Source organism: Argopecten irradians, chromosome 4 (assembly GCF_041381155.1).
Source record: "Argopecten irradians isolate NY chromosome 4, Ai_NY, whole genome shotgun sequence".
Lineage (NCBI taxonomy): Eukaryota > Metazoa > Mollusca > Bivalvia > Pectinida > Pectinidae > Argopecten > Argopecten irradians.
The window spans coordinates 8031983-8050721 of NC_091137.1; the positions used below are offsets into that span (position 1 = coordinate 8031983).

Here is an 18739-nt window from a genome sequence, read left to right on the forward strand (position 1 = left end):
GTACATGTAGTGTTATTTTTTTCTTTTACGTTTTTTCTTTTTCATTCACACTTTGTGTAGGACAAGAAACATTTTTAAGTGGGATGCAAAATATTTTTATGTCAGACAAAAATATCTTTATGTCAGACGAAAAATGTGTTTTATATTGGGTGAGATTTTTTTTACGTTTTTCGTTTCTTTTTCATTTACATTTTGTGTAAGGCAAGAAATATTTTATTTGGGATGAAAAATATTTTTTTATGTCAGACGAAAAATATCTTTTACATCGGATGAAATGTATTTTGTTGATGTAAGACGAAAAGATATTTTTAATCTAGGATGAAATATTTTTTCTTTTACATGAGAAAGTAAAAGAACAAAAATTCATACTACACAAAATAAAATATCTTTCGTCTTACATAAAAAGAATTCATTTTAGGTTGAAAATGATGTTCACCCTGCATTATAAATGTATTTTCGTATGACCTCTGTGCCGCCCCAAGCAAATCATCAAAACAGGATTACGACGAAAGCCTTATCAGTCCTAATCTTTTTCTATAGCTTGTTTACCTAAAACATGTTTAACTTCTAAGGAAATGAATAAAGATATCATAAAGACTAAATTACTTCTCATTGTATAATTTCCATCGCTAGGCTGCGCTCGAATTAATTTCTTAGTGAAACATATGCATACTATATGCACGTGTCATCGGCATCTGAGATGTCATTTCTTTATATTGACAACTGTGTGTGTGTTCCTAACAATTGCGCGGAGGGATATGTGTGTTTGATCGCCGGTCAGTTACGTTGCACGTGATATGTATTTCCGACCGGTGGTCTGATATGGGTCACGTGAATTTGGCCCAATTACACAGGGCGGGAATGCAAAATATGTTGCTACAATGAATAAAGCATGTGATAAACTCCTTAGTCGTTGATCATCCTTTATGTTTACACACCCGAGTTTGTAGACACCAACGGTGACTCTCATTGGTCAATTCAACCTCCTTTGAAATATTACGCATTTATATCTGGTGTACGTATACGTAGTTGCTTATCAAAAATATAAAATATTAGTTCTCCCTGAATGCCACTAGAAATATTTGATTACCATAGTTAAACATAGCGTTAAGTTTAAACAATTTCCCTCTGCGTGACTATTCATTATCATGTTTATCTAAACTCTCATCAGTTCATTTATTTTTAAATTTTGAAAAATACCAGCTGAAGCTCGTGTTTTTGCTCTTTCATTTGTGGATGACGTTTTATGAATGTTCTACCATTCGATTCACAAGATGAGTTAAAAGCCCACTACCTTTCCTAAACACAAACACAAAAGTTATTTAAAACAATAACACTCAGGACAATTTATACTGGTGGCCTAAGATGAGGTGACAACACAAGTTTCCCTGCTAATGTTAGCAGTGAAAATATTGTCGATATCTACCTGAGGCGATTGTGTCATTCATTGGCTTGGAAAGCTGTCTTTTTATATCAAAGCGCTTACGCTATTGTCAAGTCTTTTAATTGTTATGTACATGTAATTAATCTTACATCCGGAGTTACCAGCCAAACTGGACTGCATAAAAACGCCTTTTTGATATTGGAACCCCAGTTGGACTCCCAACGACCAAACGGACAAGACGGTCCACCACCGGACATTCATTACATATTTCAAAGTTGGATTTCCAAATAGTGAACAAAACGTGGGAAACTGTGGACTTATTGATGGATTGACATCTACGGACATAATATGCAATGTCTTTATTGGATTAGCAATACCAGTAAACGTAAATTTACTTTCTAACCAATGTGCCACTATTTTGTTTATTTATGATATGAAAACCAAATTCAAATGAACAATACAAGAAGCTAGTACAAGCCAATCGAAATTTTTGTTTTGTGTCCTGCAAAATTAATCCATTATCAACGGCTCGAAACCAAACAATCAACAATACACAGCACAAATATTTATGATATATAGTGGTTTTTTTTGTTTTTTTTTGTTTTTTGTTTTTGTTTTTTTTTAACATTTCGTTTATTTTGATTAAATTGCTACATGATGATAGGTGTAGTATTGACGTTAAGTTATTAACTTTGGCGATTCTACAAAATTGTCAATCTCATTTCACATTCCCATTAAAAAAACAAAAGCCGTTTCAGAAAGTTAGTTGGTCGGTAAACCACTCAACAAGCCTCTAAGTAATGTTATCCTTGGGGAAAATATCCCTATTCTCTAATTGAATCCGAGTACTACACTTAGTTTCTACCAAACTTAACGTCTGAAATATTTTTTTCCAAATTAAAACAGTTTTCTTTCCATGTTCAGAGCTCCCACTAGTACGTTGCTTCTTACACACCGTTTATGCCATAATCGTGGTAATTTTAAAACCGCCATATTAATTTCAAGATCGGAGTAAATCTTCATACATTTCAGTCAAATTACGTAAAATGTTAATGGAAATTACCGCATGGCTATTTGGTGCAATACTTGAGATTTATTTAAGCTCTCTTGAAACATATGTTTGCTATTTTATGTGAATACCATCAGAGTAGTAATTCTTTATTAAAAGTGCTGACCATCGGTTACTAGGGAACAATCTGATTTAACACAAGGACTTGTAAAGAATCCGCACCTCTAAGGATTCAATCTTGCTTGATGAAGTCTCGTATCAACCCAGATCATTGAAGTGTGGGATTTTTAAATAAAATTGATCAATATATAGGTGTTGCCATTTGCAAATTTTGAGAAGAAATAGACTTCTATTATTTGTAAAAACATATGCAAGGATTTAAAGAAATGACCCTTTTTGCAGCCATTTTGAAAAGGTGCTATTGTTAACATTGAGTAGAGTAAGATTTTAACATGTATTGCTTCAATTGTTTTACTTAAAAGATCACTGCGACGGCATTTTTAGCGAAATTGAGCTAAATTGTACTTTAAATCTGTGTTAATTGTTATTGAAATATTAGGTATTTATTTGGGAAACACAATTGTCACTTTAATTGTTACAGTCAAGCTTATTTGGACTCTTTAATTTTTTACTCCAAAATATTGAAAAATTACAAATATTTAAATGTGACAAAAAAGGTAACATATGGACCCCATTCTTGCCATTTTTCTGCACGATTTAGAAAGAACAACGCGTGATCTCCATTTTCCAAAACTTTACATGTGAAAAATATTTTTATACAGTAAAGCTTAGACTTTTCAGAGGTTTACATTCTTCGCACAATACTGTCTCTTTATCATATCATCGTGTAGAAGTCGATGGTGCAAGAAAGCGATGATTCGATAGCGTTTAGACCATATCCGAATTCCATAAGATCATCTTTAAATAGACATCCATGTAATATGATGCCAAACAATAGAACCACAAGCAAACACAAAATTGTCCCTTCTTATGACAGCTTCCCACACCACCAAGCTACCCACACTACCAAGCTACCCACATTACCAAGCTACCGACACCACCAAGCTACACACGTTACCAAGCTACCCACACTACTTAGCTATCCACACTACCAAGATACCCACACTACCAATGTACCCACACTACCAAGCTACCAACACTACCAAGCTACCAACACTACCATGCTACCCACACTACCAAGTACCCACACTACCAAGCTACCCACACTACCAAGCTACCCACACTCCCAAGCTACCCACACTACCAGGCTACCCATACACTACCAATGTACCCACACTACCAAGCTACCAACACTACCAAGCTAACCACACTACCAAGCTACCCACACAACCAAGCTACCCACACTATCAGGCTACCCACATTACCAAGCTACCCACACTATCAAGCTACCCACATTACCAAGATTCCCACACTATCAAGCTACCCACACTACCAAGCTACCAACACTACCAATGTACCCACACTACCAAGCTACCCACACTACCAAGCTACCCACACTGCCAAGCTACCAACACTACCAAGATACCCACACTATCAAGCTACCCACATTACCAAGCTACCCACACTATCAAGCTACCCACATTACCAAGTTTCCCACACTATCAAGCTACCCACACTACCAAGCTACCCACACTACCAAGCTATCAGCTCTACCAAGCTACCCACACTACCAATGTACCCACACTACCAAGCTACCAACACTACCAAGCTACCAACACTACCATGCTATCCACACTATCAAGTACCCACACTACCAAGCTACCCACACTACCAAGCTACCCACACTCCCAAGCTACCCACACTACCAGGCTACCCACACTACCAATGTACCCACACTACCAAGCTACCAACACTACCAAGCTAACCACACTACCAAGCTACCCACACAACCAAGCTACCCACACTATCAGGCTACCCACATTACCAAGCTACCCACACTATCAAGCTACCCACATTACCAAGATTCCCACACTGTCAAGCTACCCACACTACCAAGCTACCAACACTACCGATGTACCCACACTACCAAGCTACCCACACTACCAAGCTACCCACACTGCCAAGCTACCAACACTACCAAGATACCCACACTATCAAGCTACCCACATTACCAAGCTACCCACACTATCAAGCTACCCACATTACCAAGTTTCCCACACTATCAAGCTACCCACACTACCAAGCTACCCACACTACCAAGCTACCCACACTACCAAGCTAGCAACACTACCAATGTACTCACACTACCGAGCTACCCACACTACCACCAATGTACCCACACTACCAAGCTACCCACATTACCAAGCTATCCACAATATCAAGTACCCACACCACCAAGCTTCCCACACAAGCTACCCACACTACCAAGCTACCCACACTACCAAGCTACCCACACTACCAAGCTTCCAACACTACGAAGCTTCCCACACTACCTACCCACACTACGAAGCTACCCACACTACCAAGCTACCCAAACTACCAGGCTACCAACACTACCAAGCTACCCATACTACCAAGCTACCCATACTACCAAGCTTCCTACGCTACCAAGCTACCGACACCACCAAGCCCAAGCTAACCACACCACCAAGCTACCCACACCAACAAGCTACCAACACTACCAAGCTAGCCACACTACCAAGCTACCCACACTACCAAACTACCCACACTACCAAGCTTCATACACTACCAAGCTACCCACACCACCAATTACCCACACCACCAAGCTACCCACACTACCAAGCTACCCACACTATCAAGCTACCCACATCACCAAGCTACCCAAGCTACCCACACTACCAAGCTACCCACACTACCAAGCTACCCACATCACCAAGCTACCCAAGCTACCCACACTACCAAGCTACCAACACTACCAAGCTATCCACACTATCAAGTACCCACACCACCAAGCTTCCCACACAAGCTTCCCACACTCCCAAGCTACCCACACTACCAAGCTTCCAACACTACGAAGCTACCCACACTACGAAGCTATCCACACTACCAAGCTACCCACACTACCAAGCTACCCACACTACCAAGCTACCCACACTACCAAGCTACCCACACTACCAAGTTACCCACACTACCAAGCTTCTTACACTACCAAGCTGCCCACACCACCAAGCTACCCACACCACCAAGCTACCCACACCACCAAGCTACCCACACCACCAAGCTACCCACACTTCCAATGTACCCACACTCTAAGCTACCCACACTACCAAGCTTCCCACACTACCAAGCTTCCCACACTACCAAGCTACCCACACTACCAAGCTACCCACACTCTAAGCTACCCACACTACCAAGCTACCCACACTACAAAGCTACCCAAGCTACCCACACTAACAAGCTACCCACACTACCAAGCTACCCACATTACCAAGCTACCCAAGCTACCCACACTACCAAGCTACCAACACTACCAAGCTACCCACACTACCAAGCTACCCACACCACCAAGCTACCCACACTACCAAGCTACCCACACTACCAATGTACCCACACTCTAAGCTACCCACACTTCCAAGCTTCCCACACTACCAAGCTACCCACACTACCAAGCTTCCCACACTACCAAGCTTCCCACACTACCAAGCTTCCCACACTACCAAGCTACCCACACCACCAAGCTTCCCACACTACCAATGTACACATACTACCAAGCTACCCACACTACCAAGCTACCCACACTACCAAGCTACCCACACTACCAAGCTACCCACACTACCAAGCTACCCTCACTACCAAGCTACCCATACTACCAAGCTTCCCACACTTCCAAGCTACCCACACTACCAAGCTACCCACACTACCAAGCTACCCACACTACCAAGCTTCCCACACTACCAAGTTACCCACACTACCAATGTACCCACACTACCAAGCTTCCCACACTACCAAGCTACCCACACCACCAAGCTTCCCACACTACCAATGTACCCACACTACCAAGCTACCCACACTACCAAGCTACCCACACTACCAAGCTACCCACACTACCAAGCTACCCTCACTACCAAGCTACGTGTACCCATACTACCAAGCTTCCCACACTTCCAAGCTACCCACACTACCAAGCTACCCACACTACCAAGCTTCCCACACTACCAAGCTACCCACACTACCAAGCTTCCCACACTACCAATGTACCCACACTACCAAGCTTCCCACACTACCAAGCTATCAACACTACAAAGCTACCCAAACTACCAAGCTACCCACACTACCAAGCTACCCACACTACCAATGTACCCACACTACTAAGCTACCCAACCTACCAATGGACCCACACTACCCACAATACCAATGTACTCACACTACCCTTGTACCCACACTACCAAGCTTCCCACACTACCAATGTACCCACACTACCAAGCTATCAACACTACAAAGCTACCCACACTACCAATATACCCACACCACCAAGCTACCCACACTACCAAACTACCCACACCACCAAGCTACCCACACTACAATGCTACCCACACTATCAAATTGACAGTGAGACAAGCCCTTCTAGTGGCCGACACCTTAAGGAGTGTTGCGGATGAAATGAAGATACTTGCGAAAAGGACCCTTAAAATAAGTCATTTAAACATTTTGATTCTTGACTATGCATGAACTTTAATGGTAGTAAAGGTCATCCATTTGAACAAATTCAGCCCTTCATCCAAGCAAAGCAGCTACAGATACAATATAACTCTGAGTTACGAGTTTGAATTCCATGTGGGGCAGTTGCCAGATGCTGACCACTGGTCGGTGATTGTTTTCCAAATACATGTACTCGGTCTTTTGCTTTTAATTCCTCCATTATCTTCATAAGTGACCATGGCTATTAATAGGACGGTCAAATAATCAAACCAAATGGAGAAAAATAACTTACCTTGCTATCAGCATTGTGCATAAAACCGATAGTGTCAGTGGAATATGAGCAACTCTAAGCTTATCGAAAACACAAATTGGGTGATAGGGTGATGTAGGTGTTATGCCACCTTTCACCTAGCTGGCCGGTCTTCGATCCTCAGCATGGACGTGAAAAGGTAAGGGGTCGTCTGCCCGATCACTAGGTTTCCTCAGGGTACTCCACTCCTACTATAAGACTCCTCATGTGCTTTTATCCGGGCCATTGAAAGTAATTTGTATTCATTATATAACTTGTTTCGTATTCGATGTAAAATAAATAAAGTTGATATTTTGTAAATCACTGAAAATATAGTGTCTTTGATAGAACATGACGTGACGAACAAAATGATATATATCCGGTTATTGTGTTTCTTTATTATCACCGAGTAGTCAGAAACTGCCAATTTCCCTGAAAGGTACTTTTCGATTATTTTTTCTTTCTAACAACAAAGAAGGGGAGGTAATTTGAAGAAAAAAATCATACTATATACATGTATCACTCTACCATTTTCTTAAATCAACTAATAAAGTGGATTTGAAACTTGAATGTGTATTTTGAGTTTGTCCCCGAGACATGCACTGGAAAAAGCATGGGCTTTATCAATATTGGCGCCCTCCCTACCACAGATGCATGTAGTATACATAATATCATAGTTGCTCTATGATGTAATCAGTAACTATGACATCAGTATGTATCTGTAACATCATAAATACTCAATGGCATCTCAAAGAACAGTAAAACTTCTACTTACAGAACAGTAAAACTTCTACTTACAGAACAGTAAAACTTCTACTTACAGAACAGTAAAACTTCTACTTACAGAACAGTAAAACTTCTACTTACAGAACAGTAAAACTTCTACTTACAGAACAGTAAAACTTCTACTTACAGAACAGTAAAACTTCTACTTACACTGTTGTGTTGCAATAGATAAACCAAATCTTATATTTAATTTAAATAAAGACAAGACATCGAGGAGATTTGGAAATTATTTGACATATATCATTAATAAATATGTAAAATTATCGCTATCCCTATTTTATCAAAAAGAAACTTCTCCTTCCAAATTGTTTCTTGCACCTGTGCTGAAAGATTCATTTTCTCATCAACAAAATAATTTTAATTTCCACCAACATACAGGGTAATAGTCAGTTGATAACATCTTAAAAACTAGCTTACATCATGCTGCTTTCTCCTTATTAAATATTCAATGTTTCATTTCAACAAATTATTCATGTACATTTAGTTCATGTTTACTCATTACCAAACAGATCATCAAAACAAGATGACGATGAAAGCCCCGGACCTCATCAGACCTAATCCTTTTCTATAGCTTGTTTACCGAAAACGCCCTTAAAACTTAATTAAACCTGAAGAAATGCTTAGCGATGCTATCTGTGATAGGACTCAAGTACTTCACTTTGTAGAGGTTTTTCCCCTGTAGACTGCGCTCAGTATCTTCTACAAGTGAAGCGTATAGTAGAACACATGTTTACTAAAGACATGTAAATACATTGTACAACTCAATTTTGTTTTATAGCTTCTGGTGGATTGGACAAATTACATTATGTAAAATAAATAATTCCAAAAAAGGTAACGCGCTACATTGAATATGTCTGTATCCCATTGCGTTCATACCACCTTTAACACAATCAAAACACTGTTCAATCTTTATATTTACATAAAAAAGTTCATTTTTATATGTTCGTGATCAAATTTAAAACGATGTTGGTTGCTAAGCTGGGCAACTACGGTAGTCAGGATGACGGAAGATATAGTTCCTATTGTTGAATGTTATAGCTGCAGTTTGGTTTGAAATATAACAATGACAGCTTTCAATTACTTTTAAAAGATGGTCTCTGTTTTTAATTTCTTATATATCAATAATGTCTACTTCCAATAAAAATTATTAATAAAAATCGATAACCGAGGCGGAACGACTACCGGTATGTAGTGCGGTAGTGATGCGATTCGAAGTGGAGTGAGCCGCCATATTTGATTTTCAATCGAGGAAAGTTACTGTGATATAGCCTATATATTGATGGTATGACCGTTGAGCTACTGAATGTTTGTCACTACGAACGCGATATACACTTAATTCTTCATAGTAATTACTTTTTATTTTATAGTACGGAGGATATACAAGTGTTTGCAGTGTGTAAAGGCCTATTTTGAATGCAAAGACGGGGGGTAAAGCTGATGATACGGTTTCGTATGGGCTATCTGTATTTTTTTTAATTTTCTGGAATCCTGTACATGACCTGTTTACCGATCGTTCGCTTAGACGCTCATATTTAGGTGAGATGAGTGACAGTACACACATATACTGACGTAACTATGCAATTTCCCGAACATTCCTGAGGAAAGCCCCCCAGTTGTAGCCCCGACCAGCGATTCATTTTGTTGTTTATTACCGTTACAATGCTTGGACACCTCTTTTGTTTTGATGTCAAATACATATTTAATTGGATCTAATAAAAAACAACTCTTTATTGTTATTTTAAAATCCGTCAACTTATGACGCACAATCTTATCGAGTCGTGAACTAGATGTAGTCCGAGCCTGCACTGCGTTTGTATTCATATGTCATTGCGATTACCTAATTTGAACGCAACTCCCCTCCCGTTGACTATATAGGGGCATAGGTTCCATCTGCAGGTCTGCTGAATCGCAAATGGAACGCTGTACAGGTGCAAGTGGTTCGTTTTCAGAAGCGCATCACTTGGATCCAAGTAACGGACTCGAAACAACGAAATATTTTCTTTGTTAAAACAAGACATAAAGTACTTATATCTAATGAAATTACAGTACATGAATATTTGTTTCAATGTATGCTGAAACTATTTTGGTATTACTTTTATGTCCATTTTATTGTTTAAAAAAAAAGAAAATACTTGGCTTCTATATTCGAAGCGTATCTGTCATATGTGTGCCGCCATCATGAAAAAAATCCCAACGCCTTCCATTAATCGGTGCCGGTACAACTAGTACGAATATGTAAATGGAACGCACGAACAGTATCCACAAAATAATGGTAAATAAGTAAATACAAAGCATGGTTTTTCAAATGAATCGTTTTGTTTACATGTGTACAGCAAGGTTGAAGAATAAGACTTCTATTTAAAAAATCAACAGATATCAGACAAAATTCGACGCCATTATTGATATACCTTTCTTAGTCAAATGAATCAAGACCTGTTTTCTTTTTTTCTTATTTACTTTTCATCAAAATATTTGTCAACAAAGTGAGTCTATACATAGATATTAAAAAACAATGTTTCAGAGCCCTACGACAGATACATACATGTACATATATATATGCTTGGTTCTCCATTACAGATAAAGGAAGATATATAACTCAGAACTTACACTAAGTACAAGTGTAGATATACTTGCAATGATGGAAGAGATTCCTCGATTTGTTTCTGCGAAATAGCAGAAACAAAGTCCTGTTGTTAAAATTGTGTCAGATTGGTTATAATATATTCTGTTGAATCCTAAAATGTAGTATTACAATTATGACCTTACTTAATCCTACATATAGTATTTGAAAACAAAATCTTCTGTACTTCATTTTTAAGATAAAAATGACCCTCTGTTAATCATTTTTTCAGTCTTAAAAATAACGGTAACAAACTTATCAAAGTTACCAAACTCCAAGAAGAATACTTTCCTTGATTCCCATCAAAAAGAAACATACACAACTAGGAATAGGGAATCCCTTCAGCACTTATAAAGATGCTCCATCGCCGACAGAGCATAAATGAAATTCATCATTTGAACAATAATTGGTGTAAAATCGTGTACATATGCCAAACTAACACAAAAATAATATAAAATAATTTGTTTCGCCTTTGATACATGCGCAATCAGTAATTCATTCCATATAGGATAAAGAGCCAGAGAATTTTTTCGGGATGCAATAAATTGTTTTTCATATTTTTAACTTGAAGTAAAATTAGAAGGTAATAATGTAAATTAAGTAATTTTTGTTAGTGAAGAAAAATACTTAAACGTCTGGTCCTGTTTTTGATAATGAAAAAATACCATTTGTCAGCGGTTGAGCATCTTTAACAAAAAGCGAAAGTACTTCCATTGTCAGAATTTAAGATAGCTGACTATCGGCCCTGTGTACTCTGATCACTCACCATATGTTAACAGTGAGACCCCAAGGGAAAATACATAAGGAAATTAATTCTTTCGGTGCATTATGAGAAAGAATGATAATATGTAAGAATAGTTTACGACGGACGGAAGGACGGATGCACAACAGACCAAGGGCGAAATGTCATGTCACCATCGTCATATCGATATCGATAATCGACTGCCATATGTTGTGAAGTTTTCTTTGTTTTATTGGAAAAAAAAACTGATGTATTTGTTATTTTGAGCGGAATGCGACTGTTTTGGTTTTGACACTGAGTCATTGATTATAAGTCGTAATTGTATATTTATTTCATATACACCGAGTTATTCGGCAAGGTATTGTTACCAGTTCCTGAGTTTCACGAACATACGAATGCATGTAAAGTGATTTTGCTATAACATAACATTAAATACGTGTACAATTATCTCAGGATCACAATAAATTAAGAGAAAACATCTTATTTAAATCGCTCTTTTCATTCCGAGGACCTTCGGGCATGTAGGTTCAGCTAAGATTGTTTACAATTTTGGTCTGACCGAAACGTGAGGAGGTACATTGTGATATTGGTACTGTACTAGTGTTAATTAGCCGAACAGCTAGGGTGGGGCGTGAGAGAATACTGCCACCAAAGGCCATTAACAATGGCATGGTGTAAGTGGTTTGACCGGCCAACTGTTCTGGTCTACTGGACACAAAATTTGACCACTCCTTTCTTACACATTGATGCCAATAGTCCAATTTTAAGGTCTCCTGTCTGTCAGTCTAAATTTCAGTGTATTACTAACATGTATGTATTTGAGTACATTACTGTGAACTATGTTTCACCAGACCCAATTAATGTATTTTGTTGGAATGATCACGGGATTTCAAGTGTACTGCCGCGTAGCTTGCTGCTTGGTAGGGGTTGAGGTTAAAGGATTTACGTTTAGTTTTAGTGAATAAACACTACTTTCACCAAATTAAAGTAATGATAAATTATGAAAATATTATCCTGGAACATGGTAGCTTATTTTCTTTCTGTGTGCAACTACAATATGTATTCTATAAAAGATAAAAAACACAAATCAAAGATGACTAGTTGAAAGATAAATTCATGAAATATACATACAATGAAAAATAACGAACAGTGACTGCATTAACTTGTGTGAAATTAAATTATCAATATTTATAAAAGCGTTTCTTTGTTTTCCCCTTTTAGGTTAATAAAGAGGACGTTGTTCTAGGCTTTCTCCTCATTTTAAATTAGATTTTTATCTCATTTATTCTTAACCTGAACATCATATACATTAAAAAACCAAAAAAGAACTAAAAAAATGTTTGATTTTAGCGGGTTATTGGCGCATTTTAATACGATATTGCTGCTATGGTTTCCATGTTTATCACATGATGAAGAATAACTACCCCGGATAAGTTTCGCAGTCCTAAAAGGTCACCGGAAAGGTTACTGTTACAATATATAGTATTTCTAAGTCAACAGATTTCGACAAAACTTCAAATAATTGCCAAGTATAAGGACGCCCCGAATAGGCTGGTCTAAGGTGCGATAAGTTTGGAGATACTTCTCTGACACGGATTCCCATGATATGTGATAATTAATGTACACTTTCACCTGAAGTCGCCCTTCCTGTAGAAGAAATAAGGAATTATACTACATATTTGTTTAATTCATAGTGCATATGAAAAACAGCTGCTGGGCACATAAGAATTTCATCAGCATGGGTATCTATCGTAGTCTATGAATTAAAGTGTATAGCATTATTAATTTTTGCCCATTTTATATAAACAAAGTCGTTATTCTTACACATGTATAATTGATGTCAAAGACGCATATGTAACACATAAAATATCTTAATATCAGAACATAGTCATCAATACACAGGCAATATGTCTTCATATAAATTTCACGTGAACCAGAGTAAAAAAGTTAATTTCACGTGAAAATTTTCACATGACTTTCACATGAATTTCGCGTGAAATTTTAGTAAAAGGACCTTCACGTGAACACGTGAAATTCATGTGAATAAATATTGCACGTGAATTATTGAATTTTAGTCTGGTACTACCGCTACTACGGTAACTTAGAGGGATTGATTGCACACCTTTATCAATGTTGTAGATTTCTTTTACATTCATTTGATATATATCATGGTTTACCGAAACATATATTAAGTATTACTAGAGATCAAAGAGTATATCCTAGTTGCACTCTAGATGTGGAAGAAGAGCAATTATCACTGATTATCAGACTATTATAAAGAAATATGTCAAACGGTTTGTACCCGCCTATGTGCAACTTAATATAATTGTTATGTTGCAACAACATAAGTGATTTTCGTAAATTAACAAAATCTTTATTTATGTAAAACATCTAGCAAACGAACAAAATAAGCATCAATCAATCAATCAATCAATTCTTTTATTCCTCAAAGATGAGATTTACAAAACCAAAGAAATTTCAAAACATTTTACAATGCTTGTATCTTACATTACATGTTAATTATGTTTATCTGGTAGTTTGGTACTGGTATTCTCTAATTAGAGTTTAAAACTTCTGCGCTGTCATTTAAGAAAAGTTCGCATTCTTCCTGTGACTGCAGCTTTTTCTTGAATGCTTTACAATCCATTCCAAGTAGTATTCTCAGAAAATGTTGTGAAAGATTATCAATATACGAACATAATTCGGGTCCATATGTCGCGAGAACCTTTATAATAAAATTAATTCTGTCCCCTTTTCAAAAGTGGCACTTAGTTGTGAAATGGAGAATAGGATCTTTATACAGTTCCTCGCAGTTTTTACACACTTCCTCATTCCATGTTGGAATATAAGTTAACATTTTGGTAATATATCGTGTTGTATGCGTGCAAGGTATTTTCCACAGTATATGTGATGAATTGTACATACAATATATATATATTGGAAGCGAAGAAAATCTCCGTCCGCAAGCATTCGGTCCCTTAGTAGCATATTTTCATAGTAATATATCGACGAATTTACCAGTCTTTTCCACATAATTGTGGAGGGAAATTGTGCTGTCTTGACATATCTAATCAAATGATTTTGAAGATTATAATCTTTTAAAATCTTAAAAATATCGGGTATAAATCCAGTTTGTACAAATGAATTATCAAGATAGACAAAAATAACTGCTTTGTTAAAGTTTTTAGTGGCAAGGCAATAAGCGTATGGAGAAAAAAAAGTTTCTTTTTGTCTATCTCCGCACCAATTCGTAGTATTCCGAGCATTGGCTCTGCAATGTCTGAACGAGTGCGTTTCTGAAAACGCTGAATTCTTTGTTTATCTTTATTTCATACGATTACGTTTACGTAAATGTGTTTATCTGAATCTTAAAGATGCTCCACCGCTGACAAATGATATTTTTTACTATCAAAAACAACAGCAGACGATTTAGTATTTTTCTTCAGTTACAAAAGTTACTTACTTTACACCATTACCACCGTTGAAAAATTTGAACTTCTAATTTTACTTCAAATTAAAAATATAGAAAAAATTGATTGCATCCCGAAAAAATTCCGTGGCACTATATCCTAAATGGAATGAAGTACTGATTGCGCATGACCCAATGGCAAAATAAATCATTTTATATTATTTTTTGTGTTAATTAGACATAAAAATCTACATGATTAAACACTCATTATTGTTCAAATGATGAAAGCATCTTTAACAAAAATCTATAATTATATGCAGAAAAATGCACATAGATATCATTATTGTATGTCTTATTTTTTCCTCTCTTTTGTATTGAACAATCATCTGGAACGAAAAAAAATTATTTTATTGATATATCATAAAGTGACTACATCTTCTTTCTTTCTTTGATTTTATTCCTCCATAAATGAAGAGTTTACACAAAACATCAAGAAAAAGAATTACAAAAAAAAAAAAAAAAAAAAAATAGAAGTGGTTACATAAATATCACATATTGGACGTCCAAAATAAGGACGTTATTACAAGAAAATTGAGAGGGAAAATATACATCTGTTTCTTTATTGGTGATATTTGACGATAAATTTTATATTTATATACCAAGTGACTACATTAAGATGTTACTAGAATGTAATACTTCACGACAGATTTACGCTACGCCGTCTGTTTTATAAACGTTCTTAATTACTTTAAGCCATTAGGCTTATCAGTTTAAACATGTTTACAAACATTTAATACAGGTTTGAAATCAAAGGAAACAAACTCTCACACCACCTGACATATAGTGCAGAGGAAATCGCTAGTATACACGTGAACTACTAATTAAGTTTCTGTCTCTGTTACTATAAATAGGATATGTTTTATTGAAGATATTTTTTGTTTTCAGGTTTCATGAATTCTAAAATTAAAATTTGTTTTTCCAAATGTAAAAGATCTTTGAGTTTTTTTATCATTTAAATGAAGTGGGACCAATTTTTCTCTTTATAAATCGAGCCTTGTCTGAGGTAGATTAAAGTTGTTAGTAGATGGTGCTTACTGCCAGTCATACTAAATGTACATAATACTACTCTGTTTAAATGCAAATCAAAAATATGCGATGCCTATTACGATAATGAATATGTTATCACACATGTTCATTTCCTATAAATGTAGATTTATTTCAGCGTTAATGAGCCGTTCCATTGGCTTTGTGTGGGGGGGGGGGGGGGGGATCAGCAATCGAACCACATTTGGGCGAAAACATTTAGTATTTGCAGTATCATGTAAGTGTATATATTATATATCAATGTATGATAAAATCACAAAACATAAAGCAAGCTCATAAATAATAAACTCATACGAAATCTTAACGAAAATATCTATGTTTGAATATTTAACAAATTGAGCGAAGATAACATGCGCATGTCATCTTACACAAGGTTGTTTACTATCACCATATCTAAAATCATTTACATTCAATCACCGATTTTATTTCCATTTATTAATATAGCCCATTCGATTGAAGCTTTAGGCCTATTCGATGAGAAACCACGGTCGATTCGGCAGTGACTTAACATTGCTTTCAGCGCTAAGACGCTACCGAGACACACCCAAACCCCTGCAGATTTATTTTCAATGATATGTAGTTAATCTTTTCAGTCGCGTCGCTGACTGCAGTGACTTAATGTGCGGTTTGACATCGCTATACCGGTGAGAACGTTTTAAACTGACATCTACATGACGGTTAATACGTCGAACTTGATCGGCTGTCATACCTCAAGGAACAACTGTGTTAGTAAATGGATTAACAAATCAATCAAATATTTAAATACCAACAAATATAAACATCAAGATCAAAGCTATTTCATTCATTTATTGACAATTAATAAATACATAAGTTGATTATATCAACCGCAGTTAAACGTCGTTATATAAACCTTTTACTGAACGATGTTACGCTCTACCTCGAAGATAATCTTGCATTGTATTACTCTGTAAATAAATACTGCTGTTAATTTAAATATAACAGTTACCACTGAACGGGCCCTTCCTGACACCGTACTTAAAAAATCGCATTAAAGGCCCAATATACGTAACTTTTCAGGTTTTTTTTGTAATCATAAACATAAGACAATTTCCTCGTATACTCTGCATAAAATGTTCAGACTGTTTTAAATGTTAAAACTTAAATGGTAAGTTGTTACTGTTCGAAAAATAAATAGAAAAAAATAGAAATAAAAATAATCAATGTGACCCACAATAAATACAAACCGCAATGTATTGGCGACTGTTTCAAGATGGCAGGTATGAATGTCATAGGTTTATATGCACGAAATAATGTCATAATAGACGTCTTTCATCTTAATTCTAGGACATTGGATACAATGTTCGATCATTGTTTATACTTGTGATTACAAAACAAACTAAATAAATAAAAAGCTACGTATATTGGGCCATTAAATTGTGTTACAGTAAACATTTTAAAAACAGTTGTTTCTCTTCATTCCCTGCGTTACCCCGAATACTTTTAATTGTGACATTTAGTTTGAATAAGGGAGGTTCTATTGTAGTTTAAAAGCTTAACTTTTCGGCATTGAATTTTTCCTTACGCCCAAGTAAAACATACTACACATATACCTAATTATGCTTTAGACATTCTTTTCATATCATTTATCTGCGCCAGGACAGATGTGGCAACAGAATCAATGAATTTGAAAGGACATTCGGGAAAGCATGGGTGGTCGCAGCCAATATGACGAATGCATGGTTAATTTGACCGATCATCCCGCGTCTGACGACATAGCTTCAGGTCAGGTCATGTACATTGCGAAGGTCACGGTTTGACGATTCCTATTGGCCTCTACAAGCCACCAGGGAATAGCCCGTGAACTTACAACTCCAGACTTTGTTGGGTGTTATGAGCGGATGAATGGAGTTTTATAACCCATTTACGAAATAGGTTATTAATTTGGTCATCGAGGTCATAGTGTCTAGTGCTGTGGTCATATAGCGTCTGGTGCTGTGGTCACATAGCGTATGGTCATGTGGTCCTATAGCGTCTGTTTCTGTGGTCGTATAGCGTCTAGTCATGTGGTTATATAGAGTCTGGTCCTGTGTTCATATAGCGTCTAGTCCTGTAGTCATATAGCGTCTAGTCCTGTGGTCATATAGCGTCTGGTGCTGTAGTCATATAGCGCCTAGTCATGTAGTCATATAGCGTCTTGTCCTGTGGTCATATAGCGTCTGGTGCTGTAGTCATATAGCGTCTGTCCTAGTCATGTAGTCTAGTCTGGTCATATACTTGCTGTCTAGCGTATGCTGCTGTAGTCATATACGCTAGTCATGTAGTAACGCCTAGTCCTGCAGTCATCCTGCAGTCATATAGCGTCTGTTCCAGTTGTCAAATAGCGTCTGGTCTTGTGGTCATATAGCGTCTGGTCCTGTAGTTATATAGCGTCTAGTCCTGTGGTCATATTGCATCTGGTCCTGTAGTCAAATAGCGTCTGGTCCTTTAGGTATAGCGTCTGTTCCAGTGGTCAAATAGCGTCTAGTCCTGAGGTTATATAGCGTCTGGTCCTGTAGGCATATAGCATCTGTTCCAGTGGTCAAATAGCGTCTAGTCCTGAGGTTATATAGCGTCTGGTCCTGTGGTCATATAGCGCCTAGTCCTGTGGTCATATAGCGTCTGGTCCTGTGGTCATACAGCGTCTGTTCTTGTAGTCATATAGCGTATAGCGTCTGTTCCTGTAGTCATATAGTGTCTGTTCCGCTAGTCAAATAACGTCTGGCCCTGAGGTTCTATAGCGTCTGGTCCTGTGGTCATATAGCGCCTAGTCCTGTGG

At 37.1% G+C, this 18739-nt stretch overlaps 3 protein-coding genes across 3 annotated transcripts in view; all 3 read left to right on the forward strand.

The window, feature by feature from the left end:
* Positions 1 to 3383: 3383 nt before the first annotated feature.
* On the forward strand, positions 3384 to 5627 carry LOC138322078 (adhesive plaque matrix protein-like). Its single transcript, XM_069266133.1, has one exon. The coding sequence runs from the start codon at positions 3384 to 3386 to the stop codon at positions 5625 to 5627; it is 2244 nt and encodes a 747-aa protein (XP_069122234.1).
* Positions 5628 to 5915: 288 nt separating this feature from the next.
* LOC138322079 (uncharacterized) lies at positions 5916 to 6686 on the forward strand. The gene has a single exon (XM_069266135.1). The coding sequence runs from the start codon at positions 5916 to 5918 to the stop codon at positions 6684 to 6686; it is 771 nt and encodes a 256-aa protein (XP_069122236.1).
* A 762-nt stretch (positions 6687 to 7448) lies between these two features.
* Positions 7449 to 18739, forward strand: part of LOC138322080 (mucin-21-like) — an 86866-nt gene continuing 75575 nt past the window's right edge. The window contains exon 1 of the mRNA XM_069266136.1: positions 7449 to 7462. Coding sequence (XP_069122237.1) covers positions 7449 to 7462 — 14 coding nt within the window. The remainder of the gene's footprint in view (positions 7463 to 18739) is intronic.

Coding starts and splice junctions, on each gene's coding strand:
- LOC138322079 (XM_069266135.1), top strand. CDS start 5,916: ATGTACCCACACTCTAAGCTACCCACACTTCCAAGCTTCCCACACTAC.
- LOC138322078 (XM_069266133.1), top strand. CDS start 3,384: ATGACAGCTTCCCACACCACCAAGCTACCCACACTACCAAGCTACCCA.